General features: G+C 49.1%; 1 protein-coding gene across 5 annotated transcripts in view; it reads left to right on the top strand.

The window, feature by feature from the left end:
- Positions 1–13,902, top strand: part of LOC146577921 (disks large homolog 4-like) — a 51,184-nt gene that overhangs the window by 22,818 nt on the left and 14,464 nt on the right. For all 5 annotated transcript variants that reach the window (XM_085268474.1, XM_085268473.1, XM_085268477.1 and 2 more), the window contains 5 exons: positions 8,582–8,632; positions 11,535–11,659; positions 11,840–12,009; positions 12,479–12,615; positions 12,697–12,847. In XM_085268474.1, coding sequence (XP_085124600.1) covers positions 8,582–8,632; positions 11,535–11,659; positions 11,840–12,009; positions 12,479–12,615; positions 12,697–12,847 — 634 coding nt within the window. The remainder of the gene's footprint in view (positions 1–8,581; positions 8,633–11,534; positions 11,660–11,839; positions 12,010–12,478; positions 12,616–12,696; positions 12,848–13,902) is intronic.

Genomic DNA, 13,902 nt, shown 5'->3' with positions numbered 1-13,902 from the left:
TCTGTGCTGTGATGAGCTCTGAAACCTGACTGAAACTCTTCAAATAAACCTCTGCAGATGATCTGTTAGCTGTTTGACAACTACTCTTTCAAGGATGTTTGATATAAAGGAAGGTTGGAGATTGGCCTATAATTAGCTAAGACTGCTGGGTCTAGAGATGCTTTTTGGGTAAAGGTTTAACTACAGCCAGCTTGAAGGCCTGTGGTGCATAGCTGATTATTAGAGATAGGTTGATCATATTTAAGATGGAAGCATTAATTAATGGCAGGACTTCTTTGAGCAGTTTTGTAGGAATGGGGTCTAAAAGACACGTTGATGGTTTGGAGGCAAATGGCAAGCAGGTCTGGCCTGGATCTGGTATCAAGCCGGCACTGCTGGCATGGTAAGATGTATGTCATCCAGATATGGGTCAGTCCTGGCATAGATTGTAGTGTTTATGTGATGGCATGCCATATCTGGTTTGATTGTGGTTTGGTGTATGTGGCCCAGGCTCATAGAAAACAGGTCTTCCCTGGATCCGGCATCAAGCTGGCACTTCTGACTGACCGGTGTTATGGCAGAGTGTATGTCAACCACATGTGGGCCAGGTCTGGCAATGATGGCACTATTTATGTTCCTATTTTTTCCTATTTTAGTTAGAAAACCCAAATGCCATGTTGCAGTGCTATACTGCTATGGTAGCCAACGTAGTAATTATTGAAGTTAACTCAGAAAGATCAATTGGAGAAAAAGAGTCTAACTTAACATCAATGGTACTAAGAGTAGCTGTAGATAATATTACATCTGTGGGATGATTTTGAGTAAACTGCATTAAGAAGTTCATGGAGTCATTACTGGTTACCTGGACTGGATCAGCTGGGTCTCTGAACCTGCAGCAGGTTTAATGTCTCTGATGGATCCTGACCTTCAGCGTTCCTCAGCTCAGCTTCATTCATTCAGGAAACGAAGCAGGTCTGAAGGATGTGATGGTGATGAAGATGAAGGGCTCCTCATCTTCAGCGTGTATACCAGATCAGTAACAGCTCAGCTTGTGAGGACTCTGCACAGCTGCTCACTCACAGAGCTGTGATGGATGTGAGAAGATGGTCCTAAACTCTGAGAGCAGCAGAGTCACTGTGAGGCCGAGAGACATAGACTCACAGTAAGAGAGAGAGAGCGCTGTCAGGGGTAACGAGGAAGAGATTTAGTTGATTCACACAGATTAAACCTCTCTGTCAGTCTACCTCTCTCACCCTCTCTCTGTTTATAGTTTGTGGTGTGTTTTCTGGTGTGTGGTGTGGTGTGGCATTGAGGGTTTGTTGGAGGTTCTGGAGGGAGTGCTCTCAGCTCTGAAGTTCAGCCTGGTGGTGGTTCTGGTGTGAGCTGCCAGGTGAAGGAGGTTTTATAAAAGTCCAAAAACTCCAGTCCAGCTTTCTGATCACTCTCAGAGTTTTTAAGTGTGCCAGTGACATTTTATTACTGCACTTTTCTCAGATTACAGGCTTAAACAGGACTCCAGGATCTCCTGTATGGAGACGCTGAGAGCTTGAAATGATCGCTGGTTTGGGTTGTTTGTGCTCCTTAGAAAACAGAGAGGGTTCGGGCTTTCTCCTCTCTGTTGTGGTCCCACAAATGTCAGCTCAGTTTTATTTAATAGCCCAGAATCACAAATCAAAGAGATGCCACACGAGATGGAACAATTCAGCATCATATACGTGGTTATTACTGAGCTCTGGGAGCCCCTCCTCCTAAACTCAGGTCTGGTTTGAACGTTCTGGTCTCAGACTCTCAGCGTATGCAGATGATGCTGTTGTAACCAAGTGATGAAACGTTTCTGAAACACAGTATGAAACATTTGGAGAAACCTCCTCGGCCAGAATAAACTGGGTCAGGTTTATGGTGAGGCTGTGATGGTGGGGAGAGGACTGCAGAGGACTGTGTTACTGTGGACTCACCTGGAAACAAGGATGGTGCTTTATTAGGGAGTCATGTTTTGGAAACGGTAGAAGCCAGACTGAAACATAGAAATGGATCTTACCTGAGCTGTCATTCATGAATAATCTTGCTGCATCTGTGCTGTGGCATCGTCTGTCTCCCGTGGACCCTCCTGTCGACCTTTATTTGCCAAACTTCAGTCAGTAATCGTAGACTTTTTTGGACCTTCTTCACTGGGTCCCACAGAGTCTTCTGTTTTTACCCAAGAAACAGGATGGAGGTGAAGGACTTATTCACCTGGCCAGCAGAGGGCTCTGCTCTCTGTACAGAGATGGTGAGTGGCCCTGAGGACTGAGTGTGGAGGCCGGTCACAGGGATGGTTCAGACTGGCTGTGGGGGGTCTGGGGCAGGCTGAAGGACTCAGTGCTGAAGGAGTGTTTCTAATGACTTTTCATCTAAGACTTTTACTAAGAGCTGGTCACATGTGTGACTCTCACGTCTGGGTTTCTAAGAACTCGTTATGTTTGGGACTCGTTTTAATGTGAAAATTCTCATGTGGTAAAGTGTGTGGACCAACCGTGGACCAACCGTGGACCAACCGTGGACCAACCGTAGACCAACCGTAGACCAACCGTGGACCAACCGTAGACCAACCGTGGACCAACCGTGGACCAATCGTAGACCAACCGTGGACCAACCGTAGACCAATCGTAGACCAACCGTGGACCAACCGTAGACCAATCGTAGACCAATTGTGGACCAACCGTGAACCAACCGTGGACCAATCGTGGACCAACCGTAGACCAATCGTAGACCAACCGTGGAACAACCGTGGACCAATCGTGGACCAATCGTGGACCAATCATAGACCAACCGTGGACCAACCGTAGACCAATCGTAGACCAATTGTGGACCAACCGTGGACCAACCGTGGACCAATCGTGGACCAACCGTAGACCAACCGTAGACCAACCGTAGACCAACCGTGGACCAATCGTAGACCAACCGTGGACCAACCGTAGACCAATCGTAGACCAATTGTGGACCAACCGTGGACCAACCGTGGACCAATCGTGGACCAACCGTGGACCAATCGTGGACCAACCGTGGACCAACCGTAGACCAATCGTAGACCAATTGTGGACCAACCGTGGACCAACCGTGGACCAATCGTGGACCAACCGTAGACCAATCGTAGACCAACCGTGGACCAACCGTGGACCAACCGTGGACCAACCGTGGACCAACCGTGGACCAACCGTGGACCATGCTCCTGCTCTGTCTGCTGCACTCTGTGTCTTCCTGCCTCTCTCGCCCTCTCCCTCTCTCTCTCTCCTGCTGTCAATCTGCCTCTCTCGCCCGCTCTCTCTCTCTCTCGCCCTCTCTATCTCTCTCTCTCCTGCTGTCAGCCTGCCTCTCTCGCCCTCTCCCTCTCTCTCTCTCTCCTGTTGTCAGCCTGCCTATCTCGCCCTCTCCCTCTCTCTCTCTCCTGCTGTCAGCCTGCCTATCTCGCCCTCTCCCTCTCTCTCTCATCCTCTCTCGCCCTCTCCCTCTCTCTCTCTCCTGCTGTCAGCCTGCCTCTCTCGCCCTCTCCCTCTCTCTCTCTCTCCTGTTGTCAGCCTGCCTATCTCGCCCTCTCCCTCTCTCTCTCTCCTGCTGTCAGCCTGCCTCTCTCGCCCTCTCTCTCTCTCTCTCATCCTCTCTCGCCCTCTCCCTCTCTCTCTCTCCTGCTGTCAGCCTACCTATCTCGCCCTCTCTCTCTCTCTCTCCTGCTGTCAGCCTGCCTCTCTCGCCCTCTCTCTCTCTCCTGCTGTCAGCCTGCCTCTCTCGCCCTCTCTCTCTCTCCTGCTGTCAGCCTACCTATCTCGCCCTCTCTCTCTCTCCTGCTGTCAGCCTACCTATCTCGCCCTCTCTCTCTCTCCTGCTGTCAGCCTACCTATCTCGCCCTCTCTCTCTCTCTCTCTCTCTCCTGCTGTCAGCCTACCTATCTCGCCCTCTCTCTCTCTCTCTCTCTCTCCTGCTGTCAGCCTGCCTCTCTCGCCCTCTCTCTCTCTCCTGCTGTCAGCCTGCCTCTCTCGCCCTCTCTCTCTCTCCTGCTGTCAGCCTGCCTCTCTCGCCCTCTCTCTCTCCTGTTGTCAGCCTGCCTATCTCGCCCTCTCCCTCTCTCTCCTGCTGTCAGCCTGCCTATCTCGCCCTCTCCCTCTCTCTCTCTCCTGCTGTCAGCCTACCTATCTCGCCCTCTCTCTCTCTCTCTCTCTCTCCTGCTGTCAGCCTGCCTCTCTCGCCCTCTCTCTCTCTCCTGCTGTCAGCCTGCCTCTCTCGCCCTCTCTCTCTCTCCTGCTGTCAGCCTACCTATCTCGCCCTCTCTCTCTCTCTCTCTCTCTCCTGCTGTCAGCCTGCCTCTCTCGCCCTCTCTCTCTCTCCTGCTGTCAGCCTACCTATCTCGCCCTCTCTCTCTCTCCTGCTGTCAGCCTACCTATCTCGCCCTCTCTCTCGCCCTCTCTCTCTCTCCTGCTGTCAGCCTACCTATCTCGCCCTCTCTCTCTCTCCTGCTGTCAGCCTACCTATCTCGCCCTCTCTCTCTCTCTCTCTCTCTCCTGCTGTCAGCCTGCCTCTCTCGCCCTCTCTCTCTCTCCTGCTGTCAGCCTGCCTCTCTCGCCCTCTCTCTCTCTCCTGCTGTCAGCCTGCCTCTCTCTCTCTCTCTCTCCTGCTGTCAGCCTGCCTCTCTCGCCCTCTCTCTCTCTCTCTCCTGCTGTCAGCCTGCCTCTCTCGCCCTCTCTCTCTGTTATATAAGTGTATTGGAGCTGCAGCGTCTCCAGAGATGAGCTGAATGAAGTGAACTGTGTGTTTTAGTGTTGATGCTCGAGCCTTCAGGGACTGAAGCAGAGTTCACTGTGTTACTGACACACACACACTCACACACACACACACACACAGGTTTACCCTCATCGTGGGCATCCTGCTGTATCTGGCCCGTTGGTCGTCGCCTGTTTCTGCCTGATTTTAAATCTTTGATGCTTGATAACTTCTCATGTGAGCGTCACACAGACACGGCTGATGAATGCATGAACTATTAACAGATTCATATCGCACAGCGAGCGCCTCTAAAACAACAGACAGAGGCACTCTTTAACAGAGCCTGCTAACTAAATTACATCACTGTGTTTCCACGGAAACGACCCACAGCTCAGGATAATGTGATTTCCACACTGAGCTGTGATAAGAACACAATATTCTTTATTAATCATATAAACTGCAGTCATGAATGTGTGAACTCACACCTGTAAGCTGCTGAAACGCTCACCTGTGCCAGGCCCGTGATGTCACATGTTACCATGGTGACTGTGGAGGTTACAGGTGTGTGTTTGTACATAGTGGGGGTGTCCAAATTCATGGACTGCATCCTCCTGAGGACGTGTTTATAGAGCGATTAAGGCACAGCGGCGCGCCGAAGGCTGTCCAAATTCGTAGACTCCTCCGAATGCAGCCGACAAATGCGTCCTCCTTTTCCCCGAATTTGAAGGATGGGTCGGGTGTGTCCTTCGTGGCCCACCATATCCCAGAATTCATAGCTCGGCCCAGCCAAACTCCAGTTTCCAACAATGGCGGCCGCTGCTAAGTTTTAATATTACTCTTGTTACTCTTTCTGGGTCACAAAATAAACTTTTAACATATTTTCAGGCGAGAAAGTAGTTGTGTAAACATCAAATATCTGCTTGGTTTATCAAGATATCGCATATTTGCAAAAGTGCTTCGATGTTTTCAGAGACGTCTGTTACCCACCAGCTCGATAGGAAGCCGGGAGCTCGAGGGTCACTAGAGCTGCCGAGAACGGCACAACTCCCGACACATCATTTTCAGATCCCCGCGGACTTTTGCTACTCAGGTTAAACGTAATATATAAGTCACTTAGACAACCTAAAAATGTTATTGTTGGGCTTTTTTCAGTGTTTTGTTTGTTCGTGAGTAAATCGGTTTGGCTGAGATCAAAGTTATTAGATTAGATAAAATAAAACTTTATTAATCCCCCGGGTGTTTTCCTCCTTGGTTTTCACACAGCTGACTAAACGTCAAACAGAAAACTGATTAAACAGAAGTGTTAGACGGTCGAGAGTTTACGCCAGCGTCCTGTTATATTTTGTCCCACGTAGACTTCGAAGGCCGGGTCCTCAGGAGGATGCAGCCCATGAATTTGGACACCTCTAGTGACTCTGACTACATGAATTTAAACGTGCATAGTTCAGACACCTGATAGGGTCTTTGTCTGTGAACAACAGCACGATGAAAACCGTCTGCAGGCTGGGACTGGTGGTTCCGTCATGTTGGTTTAATGTAATGTAAGGAAAACAGGGGCCTGGGGCCCCCTGAAAACAGACTGCAGCCGAGGCCCTGAAGCACCCACCTACATTAGAGCCTCAGTTCCACTGGGATCTACTGGACAGCGTGCACACGTCTACCACTGTTTAACACATCAAGTTCTCCATTGTTGTGTTTGTGTCACACACATGACATCACAGGACTCGTGCCGTGTTGCTATAGCGACCCCGACGTTGGGTTTGTTTGTTGTATGACAAACATTTTAAATAGTGACATAAACAGACTTTCAAAGAAGTGACTGAGGTGGGACTCATCTGTAACAAAAACCAGCCGTAACCAAGTAAAGTCAAGTAGAACCGAGTAGAGTACAGTAGAGCAGGTGCTAGTTAGCTAGCTAGCTTAGGTGGTGGGTTCATGGAGGTCCTGATCCCTTCACTCTGGTCCTTCTCAGGCTCCAGCTGTGTTAAAGACCTCCATCAGTGTGACATGGGTGGAGGTTAGGTGGAAGTTGCAGATCAGTGGGTGAAGATGCTTCAGCTCTCTGAGCTGTCAGGATACAGATGTTGTGCTCCTGTATCCAGGTGTGTCAGCAGGAAACAGCGAGTGTTATATGAAGGTTTAACAAAATGTGGGCCATTTATTTGGCTGATGGGAAAAAAAACACAAAACAAAGACAAAGCAAACTGGGACAAAACTAAACTGGGAGCAGCTAAGACTAACCATGAAAACTATGACACAAGAACATGAGCATGAATCTGAGCAGGAGCACAAAAAAACCCAAGACCTGACATGACCTGAAGCAACACAAACAGATGACCCGACACTGAACGACTTAAATATACAGCAGGGTAATGAGGGAAGTGGAAACAGCTGACACAAATGAACATCACGCCACATGGGAAGCAAAGCTAAACACACTGAACATGGAACATCAGTTTTCCTGTAGACTCCTGGTGGAGCAGAGGTCTGCAACAACACCACGCCAACGGACTTTCAAAATAAAACAGGAAGCATGGAGAGACATGAACTCGGACACGAAAGCTTGACACAAGAGAGAGGGAGCGAGAGAGGGACACAGAGGAGAGACACAAGGGGACACGGGTGATAACACAAACTGGACTAAAACTCAACTAAGTCCTAACTAATAATAACAACACAAGAACATATTTCCAAGAAATCACAAACCCCGCCCCCTGACAGGGAGGCCATGTTGGCTCAGTGTTGGTGTGATGAGCTCCAAATACAGTACAGCTGATAAATTTACCAGCTGCTGCCTGTGGAGCTTTGATCAAGCATCAAACATCCTGCAGTTATTTCTATCTGCTTTAAAGCTTTTATTAGCTCCTATTTTTATTACAGTGTGCGGATTAAAGGACGTCCAACCCTCAGACACGTTTTCTAACACACAGTTTACTGTCAGAGAAGCTGCTCCAGCTGTTTCCTGTTTGGATCATCTGAACGTGTCACAAACAGAGACGCTGTTACAGTGTATCTGTCTCTGCTCCAGCTGTTAGCAGCTGTTTCAGTAACCGCTTTGCATTTCATGAAGAATGACTGAAAACTAACAGCTCACCTGTACACACACCTGCAGGAGCTCTGACCCCTGTTTACAGCTCTGTGTATGTGTTGATGGTCAGAGCTGTGTGTGGGCGGGTCTAGGATCAGGTGACCCTGAACCCTCCCTCATATCTGCAGCACATGTCCCCCCCTCACTGAGCCTGGCCCTTCTGGAGGTGTTTGGCTGGGTGTAGAGCAGCCTGATGGAGGCTTTGAATACATCAGGTGTAGCTAGCACAGCGCCTGCTGACAGCTTTAAATGGCACTGATGGAGCTGCACATCTGTGGCTGTCAGTGATGTCATGATGATGTCATGAGAATCATGATGTCAGGTGTGCTTCAGGACATGAAGGACAGAGGACATGCTGGGCGGTGTGTGTGTGTCCTCCTGTGATAAACTGTGTAAGGGTGAGGTAGAGTGTGTGTACAGCGTGAACAGCTGGCATGGACTGATAGGCTCCGCCCCCAGCTACCCTCACCTGGACAAACGAAGAAGGCGGGTGGATGATGATGGATGAGCTGTGAAGGGTTTGGTCACATGACTCAGTGAGGTGTGTGGTTAATGAGTGGAGAGAGCGCCACAGCAGGAAGTGATGTAATAACCGTGTCTCCAAGCTCTCATGAGTGCTTGGAGCAGATGATATGAGAGTTGGTTGCTATAGCTACGGCTACAGTTGCCCAGGTAACCGGGCCCCTTGAGGGCTCAACAGCTGTTACCATGGAGTTGCCGTGGCGATGAGCAGAGATATTCTGGGATGTGATTTAACTCTGCATGTGTTTATTTTTTTTACAGATGAACGGGTCAGAGGGAGAGCTGGAGTACGAGGAGATCACACTGGAGAGGGTGAGCGCACACACACAGACACACACACACACAGACAGACACACACACACAGACAGACACACAGACACACACACACACAGACACACACACACACAGACACACACACACACAGACAGACACACACACACACACACACACACACACACACACGCACACACACAGACACGCACACACACAGACACACACAGACACACACACACACACACACACACACAGACACACACACACACACACAGACACACACACACACACACACAGACACACACACACACACAGACACACACACACACACACACACACGTGTAGTGGTGAGAAACACTCGGTCCTCGCGCTCCTTCCAGCTCGTCTCCGCTCTGTTTTTAGACGCATCACTCTGATTTAAAAGCCGCCGTCACCCTCTGAATGTAAGCCACGCCCCCCTGACATCAGCGGGTTATTTTTAGCTCCTTTTACAAATCAAACCAGTGAACCTGACGTTTAATCAGCTGGTCTCAGATCTGCTCACAGAGGCACAGCTGTCAGCACACACAGGAGTGATTTCATGAGTCACCTCCCATCAGCCCTTCATGCACTCTGTGAGGATGATGATGAGGAGGAGGAGGATGGTGAGGATGAGTGTGGAGGTGTGTCAGAGACAGCGGGTGGACAGAGACACTAACATCTGTCCTCAGTGAGTGAGAAGTCTGCAGACACATCTGCATAATTCATGCACAGCTGATCATTGAATACGAGCTGCAGGCAGAAACACCACAGAAGAAGAAAACAGGAAGTAAATTAGATGTTCCTGTCAGGGCTTATGATGATGATGATGAAGGTTTAGCTCTGCTGTGAAGACACATTAGTGAAAGGGCTGCTGGGTAATATCAGGCAGGACTGACCTCCATCAGGCAGATGGTCCAGAGAGCTGCAGGAGCAGGAGGAGGATTAGATTCAGTCTTGTTAGAGGACAGGAAGGTGAAGCTCGTCTCTGTGGACGTCTTCAGCCAACAGCTCGCAGCTTCCTGCGGTCATGTGGACAGCAGCTATCATGGTGACACCATCACAGGAAGTGGAGCAGAAACATCTCCTCTGCTCCGTCAGTGAAGCTCTGACTGAAACAGCTGACTAACTGCTGTCATGGTAACCTGCTGCTGAGGCTGAACTCAGTTCACACTAGGGCTGGGCGATATGACCCAAAATTCATATCTCGATACGTTTTAGCTGGATGGCGATATACGATATATATCTCGATATTTTTTAAAAGCCATAAAGTAAGAACGAACAGAGAGTTCTTAGTCAAAGCTGTGTCCCAGATGTCACACAGGCACTTTTATTAACATACAGCACAGATGTACATGAAGAAATTACTCAAAAATAAATGATCAGCATCTATTAAATAATAATGCTCCATAAATAAAAGAAAACTGTTGTTTTTGTGCATAACAAAAAGCTCACAATTGTGCAGTCAAAATGTAAACTAACAGACGCTGAGCATAATAACAAGCAGCTGCTCTGTTCCCAACTTGTACTGCGTGACTGACAGCCTGCAGTTTGAAATCCTCTTTGTAACCGTGTCTCTTACAGGTGCCATTTATGGTCCTTATACACACACAGTACAGTAATATTACGTTGAAGCACAGTGCGTATCACTCCGCGAGGCTCCTCGGTAGCCGTAATGCTCTGGCAATTCATCAAGCGCTGCAGCTTCGTAGCTTAGCAAAGTCGTACTAAAAGATTTATTGACAGATTGCTGAGCGCTGTGTTCCACAGAAAATTGGTTCGTGGTCATCAAGCACAAGCAGAATTCATACATAAGGCGCGCTGTCAACTTTTGAGAAAATGAAAGGATTCTAGGCTGTGCAGCCCCTCTGGGCTGCATGGCGTTAGCGTGGTTAGCTCGTTAGCGTGGTTAGCTCGCTAACACGTTGACGCCGTCCAGCCCCACGCACGGGGCGATGCGCGGTAACTCGTTAACAGAGATTTGCCGTGTCCATGTTGTCGCTGCCTGCAGGTGAAGCTATGGGGGAGGAGGGGGAGTTGTGTTCAGTGAAGGAGAGGCGAGGCCGAGTAACGTTGCGTAAAGACAAAAGTGGACGAAACAGAGGCAAACTTGCGGCTCCACAACTATAATTATAAAGTAACATAGACTATATCGATATAAAGGATATTGTCACATCTTATATCTCGTATGAAAATATATCGATATTTTTAAAAAACTCGATATATCGCCCAGCCCTAGTTCACACCATGAGGCCTCTCAGCCCAGTGACAGGTGTCAGCTCCTCAGGACGTCCTCATCGGGGTCCTTTCAAAGTGAAGGAGCAGCAGCTCCACCTACTGGATGTCCGACTTACTCCCCCTGTCTCTAACAGAGACCATGAGCAGAGGAACACTGGGTCTGCTGGACCAATGAACCTTCAGCTTGTCTTTCTTCACCTCGTTGCTCCATCATGAAGGGAACTAACAGCACAGAAAGCAGGATCCATAGAAAACAGAATATAACATTATGACCAGAAGAATAAATAATACAGAACATAGAACCAAAATTCAAGATTATCAAAAATACAAAACCAGAAAACACCAAATATCTCTTCAGCCTCTCTCCTCTTTCTCCCCTCTGAGAGCTGAAGATCCAAAAGTCAGCTGGTTTGGACATCAGTCTGAGTCTGATAAAAACGCCAACATCTGCAGAGCTCCAGGTTATCCAGCTGTGCAGTAAGCTAACCTGACAGCTGCATAACTCTCCTAGGCCTGGGCTGGCTGTTTGTCTTAGATTCACTCCCAGATTTGATTTATGAGCTCACTGAGCTCATGGGCCAGGTGCTGGTGTAAGTGGGGGCTCATCCGGGATCCACATACAGGAAGACCCAGGTCTGCATCAGGTACAGTGTGTTCATGTGTGTGTTCACGTGTGTGTGTTCAGGGTAACTCTGGTCTGGGCTTCAGCATCGCGGGAGGAACCGACAATCCTCACATCGGAGACGACCCCTCCATCTTCATCACCAAGATCATCCCCGGAGGAGCCGCTGCCCAGGACGGACGCCTCAGGTGCACACACACAGAAACACAAACACACACACAAACAGAAACACACACAGACTGCTTGTGCTTGTGTTCTCTGAGGACATGAAGCTGAGCCTCTCACCTTTAAAGGACCTGATCACCCCTGAGCCTTCAAACAGCTGTTTGAGGAGGTGACAATGACTCTCCCTCTCTCTTCATCTCCAGGGTGAACGACAGCATCGTATTCGTCAACGATGTGGACGTCCGGGAGGTCACTCACTCCATCGCTGTGGAGGCGCTGAAGGAGGCGGGGCCTGTTGTCAGGCTGTACGTGCTGCGGAGACGCCCACCGAGCGAACGCATCACACAGATCAAACTGATGAAAGGACCCAAAGGTGAGACAGGAGAGCAGCTCTTATGTAACTGTGATTCCAGCTGCTCTGCCGCCCTCTGCTGGACTGTTAGAGTCATTACAGTTCTTAAATACTTTATGTTTTATGTCAGCAAAAGAAGAATTAGAGACATGACAGAGGCTTCATACAGGAGATTCACCTTTATAACCCTTTATACTCTGATTCCTCAGCAGGACACTGTAGTAATGTTTAATAAACCTGTTATAAATACAGTTTGGTCAAACAGGAAGCAGAAACACACCTGAACGTGTCACCTCATATGGAGCCAGTCACACCTGGAGATTTATTACTTTATATATTTTTAACATTTTGTGACGCACTGATTACGTCAGTAACATATTTTAGTTCATCACCTTTTTAATCTGTAAACGTTGTTTGCCATGAGTCAGTTTGATCTTCATCACTCGCTGTGTTCTGGGTTTTGTTAATCTAACCCCGCCCCCCGGTGCAGGTCTGGGCTTCAGTATAGCGGGCGGCGTGGGGAACCAGCACGTCCCTGGAGACAACAGCATCTACGTCACCAAGATCATCGAGGGCGGGGCGGCACACCGTGACGGGCGGCTGCAGATCGGAGACAAAATCCTGGCGGTACGTGACATCACACATGTTCTCTCTGACACGCTAAACTGATGTGACTGTGGTCTAACGTGAGGCTCCGCCCCCCGGCAGGTCAACCACATGTCTCTGGAGGACGTCCTGCACGAAGACGCCGTGTCAGCCCTGAAGAATACAGGAGAGGTGGTCTACCTGAAGGTGGCCACGCCCACCTCGCAGTACATCCACCCAATTGATCGATACAGCCCCCCCGACCTGACCAGCTGTAAGTACACCTGTACAGCATCACACTGACTAGACCTGCTCACAGGTTGATTACAGTGATAATACTACAGTAATATTGTAAATAATACTGCATATCAGTCGTCTGTACAGATGTGAGTTCGCTCTGAATGATGACTTTAGTTTCCCTGCAGCGCCACCTAGAGGACAGATGTGCACTTTCAGCTCAGACTAATTCTAAACTCCTCAGAAGATGAAACCAGGACACAGTCAGGCTTTAAAATGAGTTTAATGAGGTTTTCCTTCAAGAAGCTCCAGGAATGTTTGATCCTATCAGGCTTTGATCCTGATGCAGGTGAACTCAAGACTCAGACTCAGAGGAAGGTCCAGGATGTTTGCTTTACTATGGATAAGAGTGTCATTCATAACAGATCAATCCAGAATACTGTGTCAAACACACAGTCAGCAACCAGTTAAACCTGTGATCCAGATGTTAGACCTGTCCCTGATCCAGATGTTAGACCTGTCCCTGATCCAGATGTTACACCCGTGTCCCTGATCCAGATGTTAGACCTGTCCCTGATCCAGATGTTACTCCCGTGTCCCTGATCCAGATGTTAGACCCGTGTCTCTGATCCAGATGTTAGACCCGTGTCTCTGATCCAGATGTTAGACCCGTGCCCCTGATCCAGATGTTAGACCTGTGTCCCTGATCCAGATGTTAGACCTGTCCCTGATCCAGATGTTAGACCCGTGTCTCTGATCCAGATGTTAGACCCGTGTCTCTGATCCAGATGTTAGACCCGTGTCTCTGATCCAGATGTTAGACCCGTGACCCTGATCCAGATGTTAGACCTGCCCCTGATCCAGATGTCAGACCCGTGACCCTGATCCAGATGTTAGACCTGTGTCCCTGATCCAGATGTTAGACCCGTGACCCTGATCCAGATGTTAGACCCATGTCTCTGATCCAGATGTTAGACCCGTGACCCTGATCCAGATGTCAAACCCGTGACCCTGATCCTGATGTTAGACCTGTCCCTGATCCAGATGTTAGACCTGTGACCCTGATCCAGATGTTAGACCTGTCCCTGATCC

This window comes from Mchenga conophoros, linkage group LG3 (genome assembly GCF_057382185.1).
Source record: "Mchenga conophoros isolate Kocher_MC1m ecotype Shallow Benthic linkage group LG3, M_conophoros_male_GT1.1, whole genome shotgun sequence".
In the NCBI taxonomy this organism is placed as follows: Eukaryota; Metazoa; Chordata; class Actinopteri; order Cichliformes; family Cichlidae; genus Mchenga; species Mchenga conophoros.
Note: the sequence above shows the minus strand (reverse complement) of the source record. Positions and strands in the feature narration are given on the sequence as shown.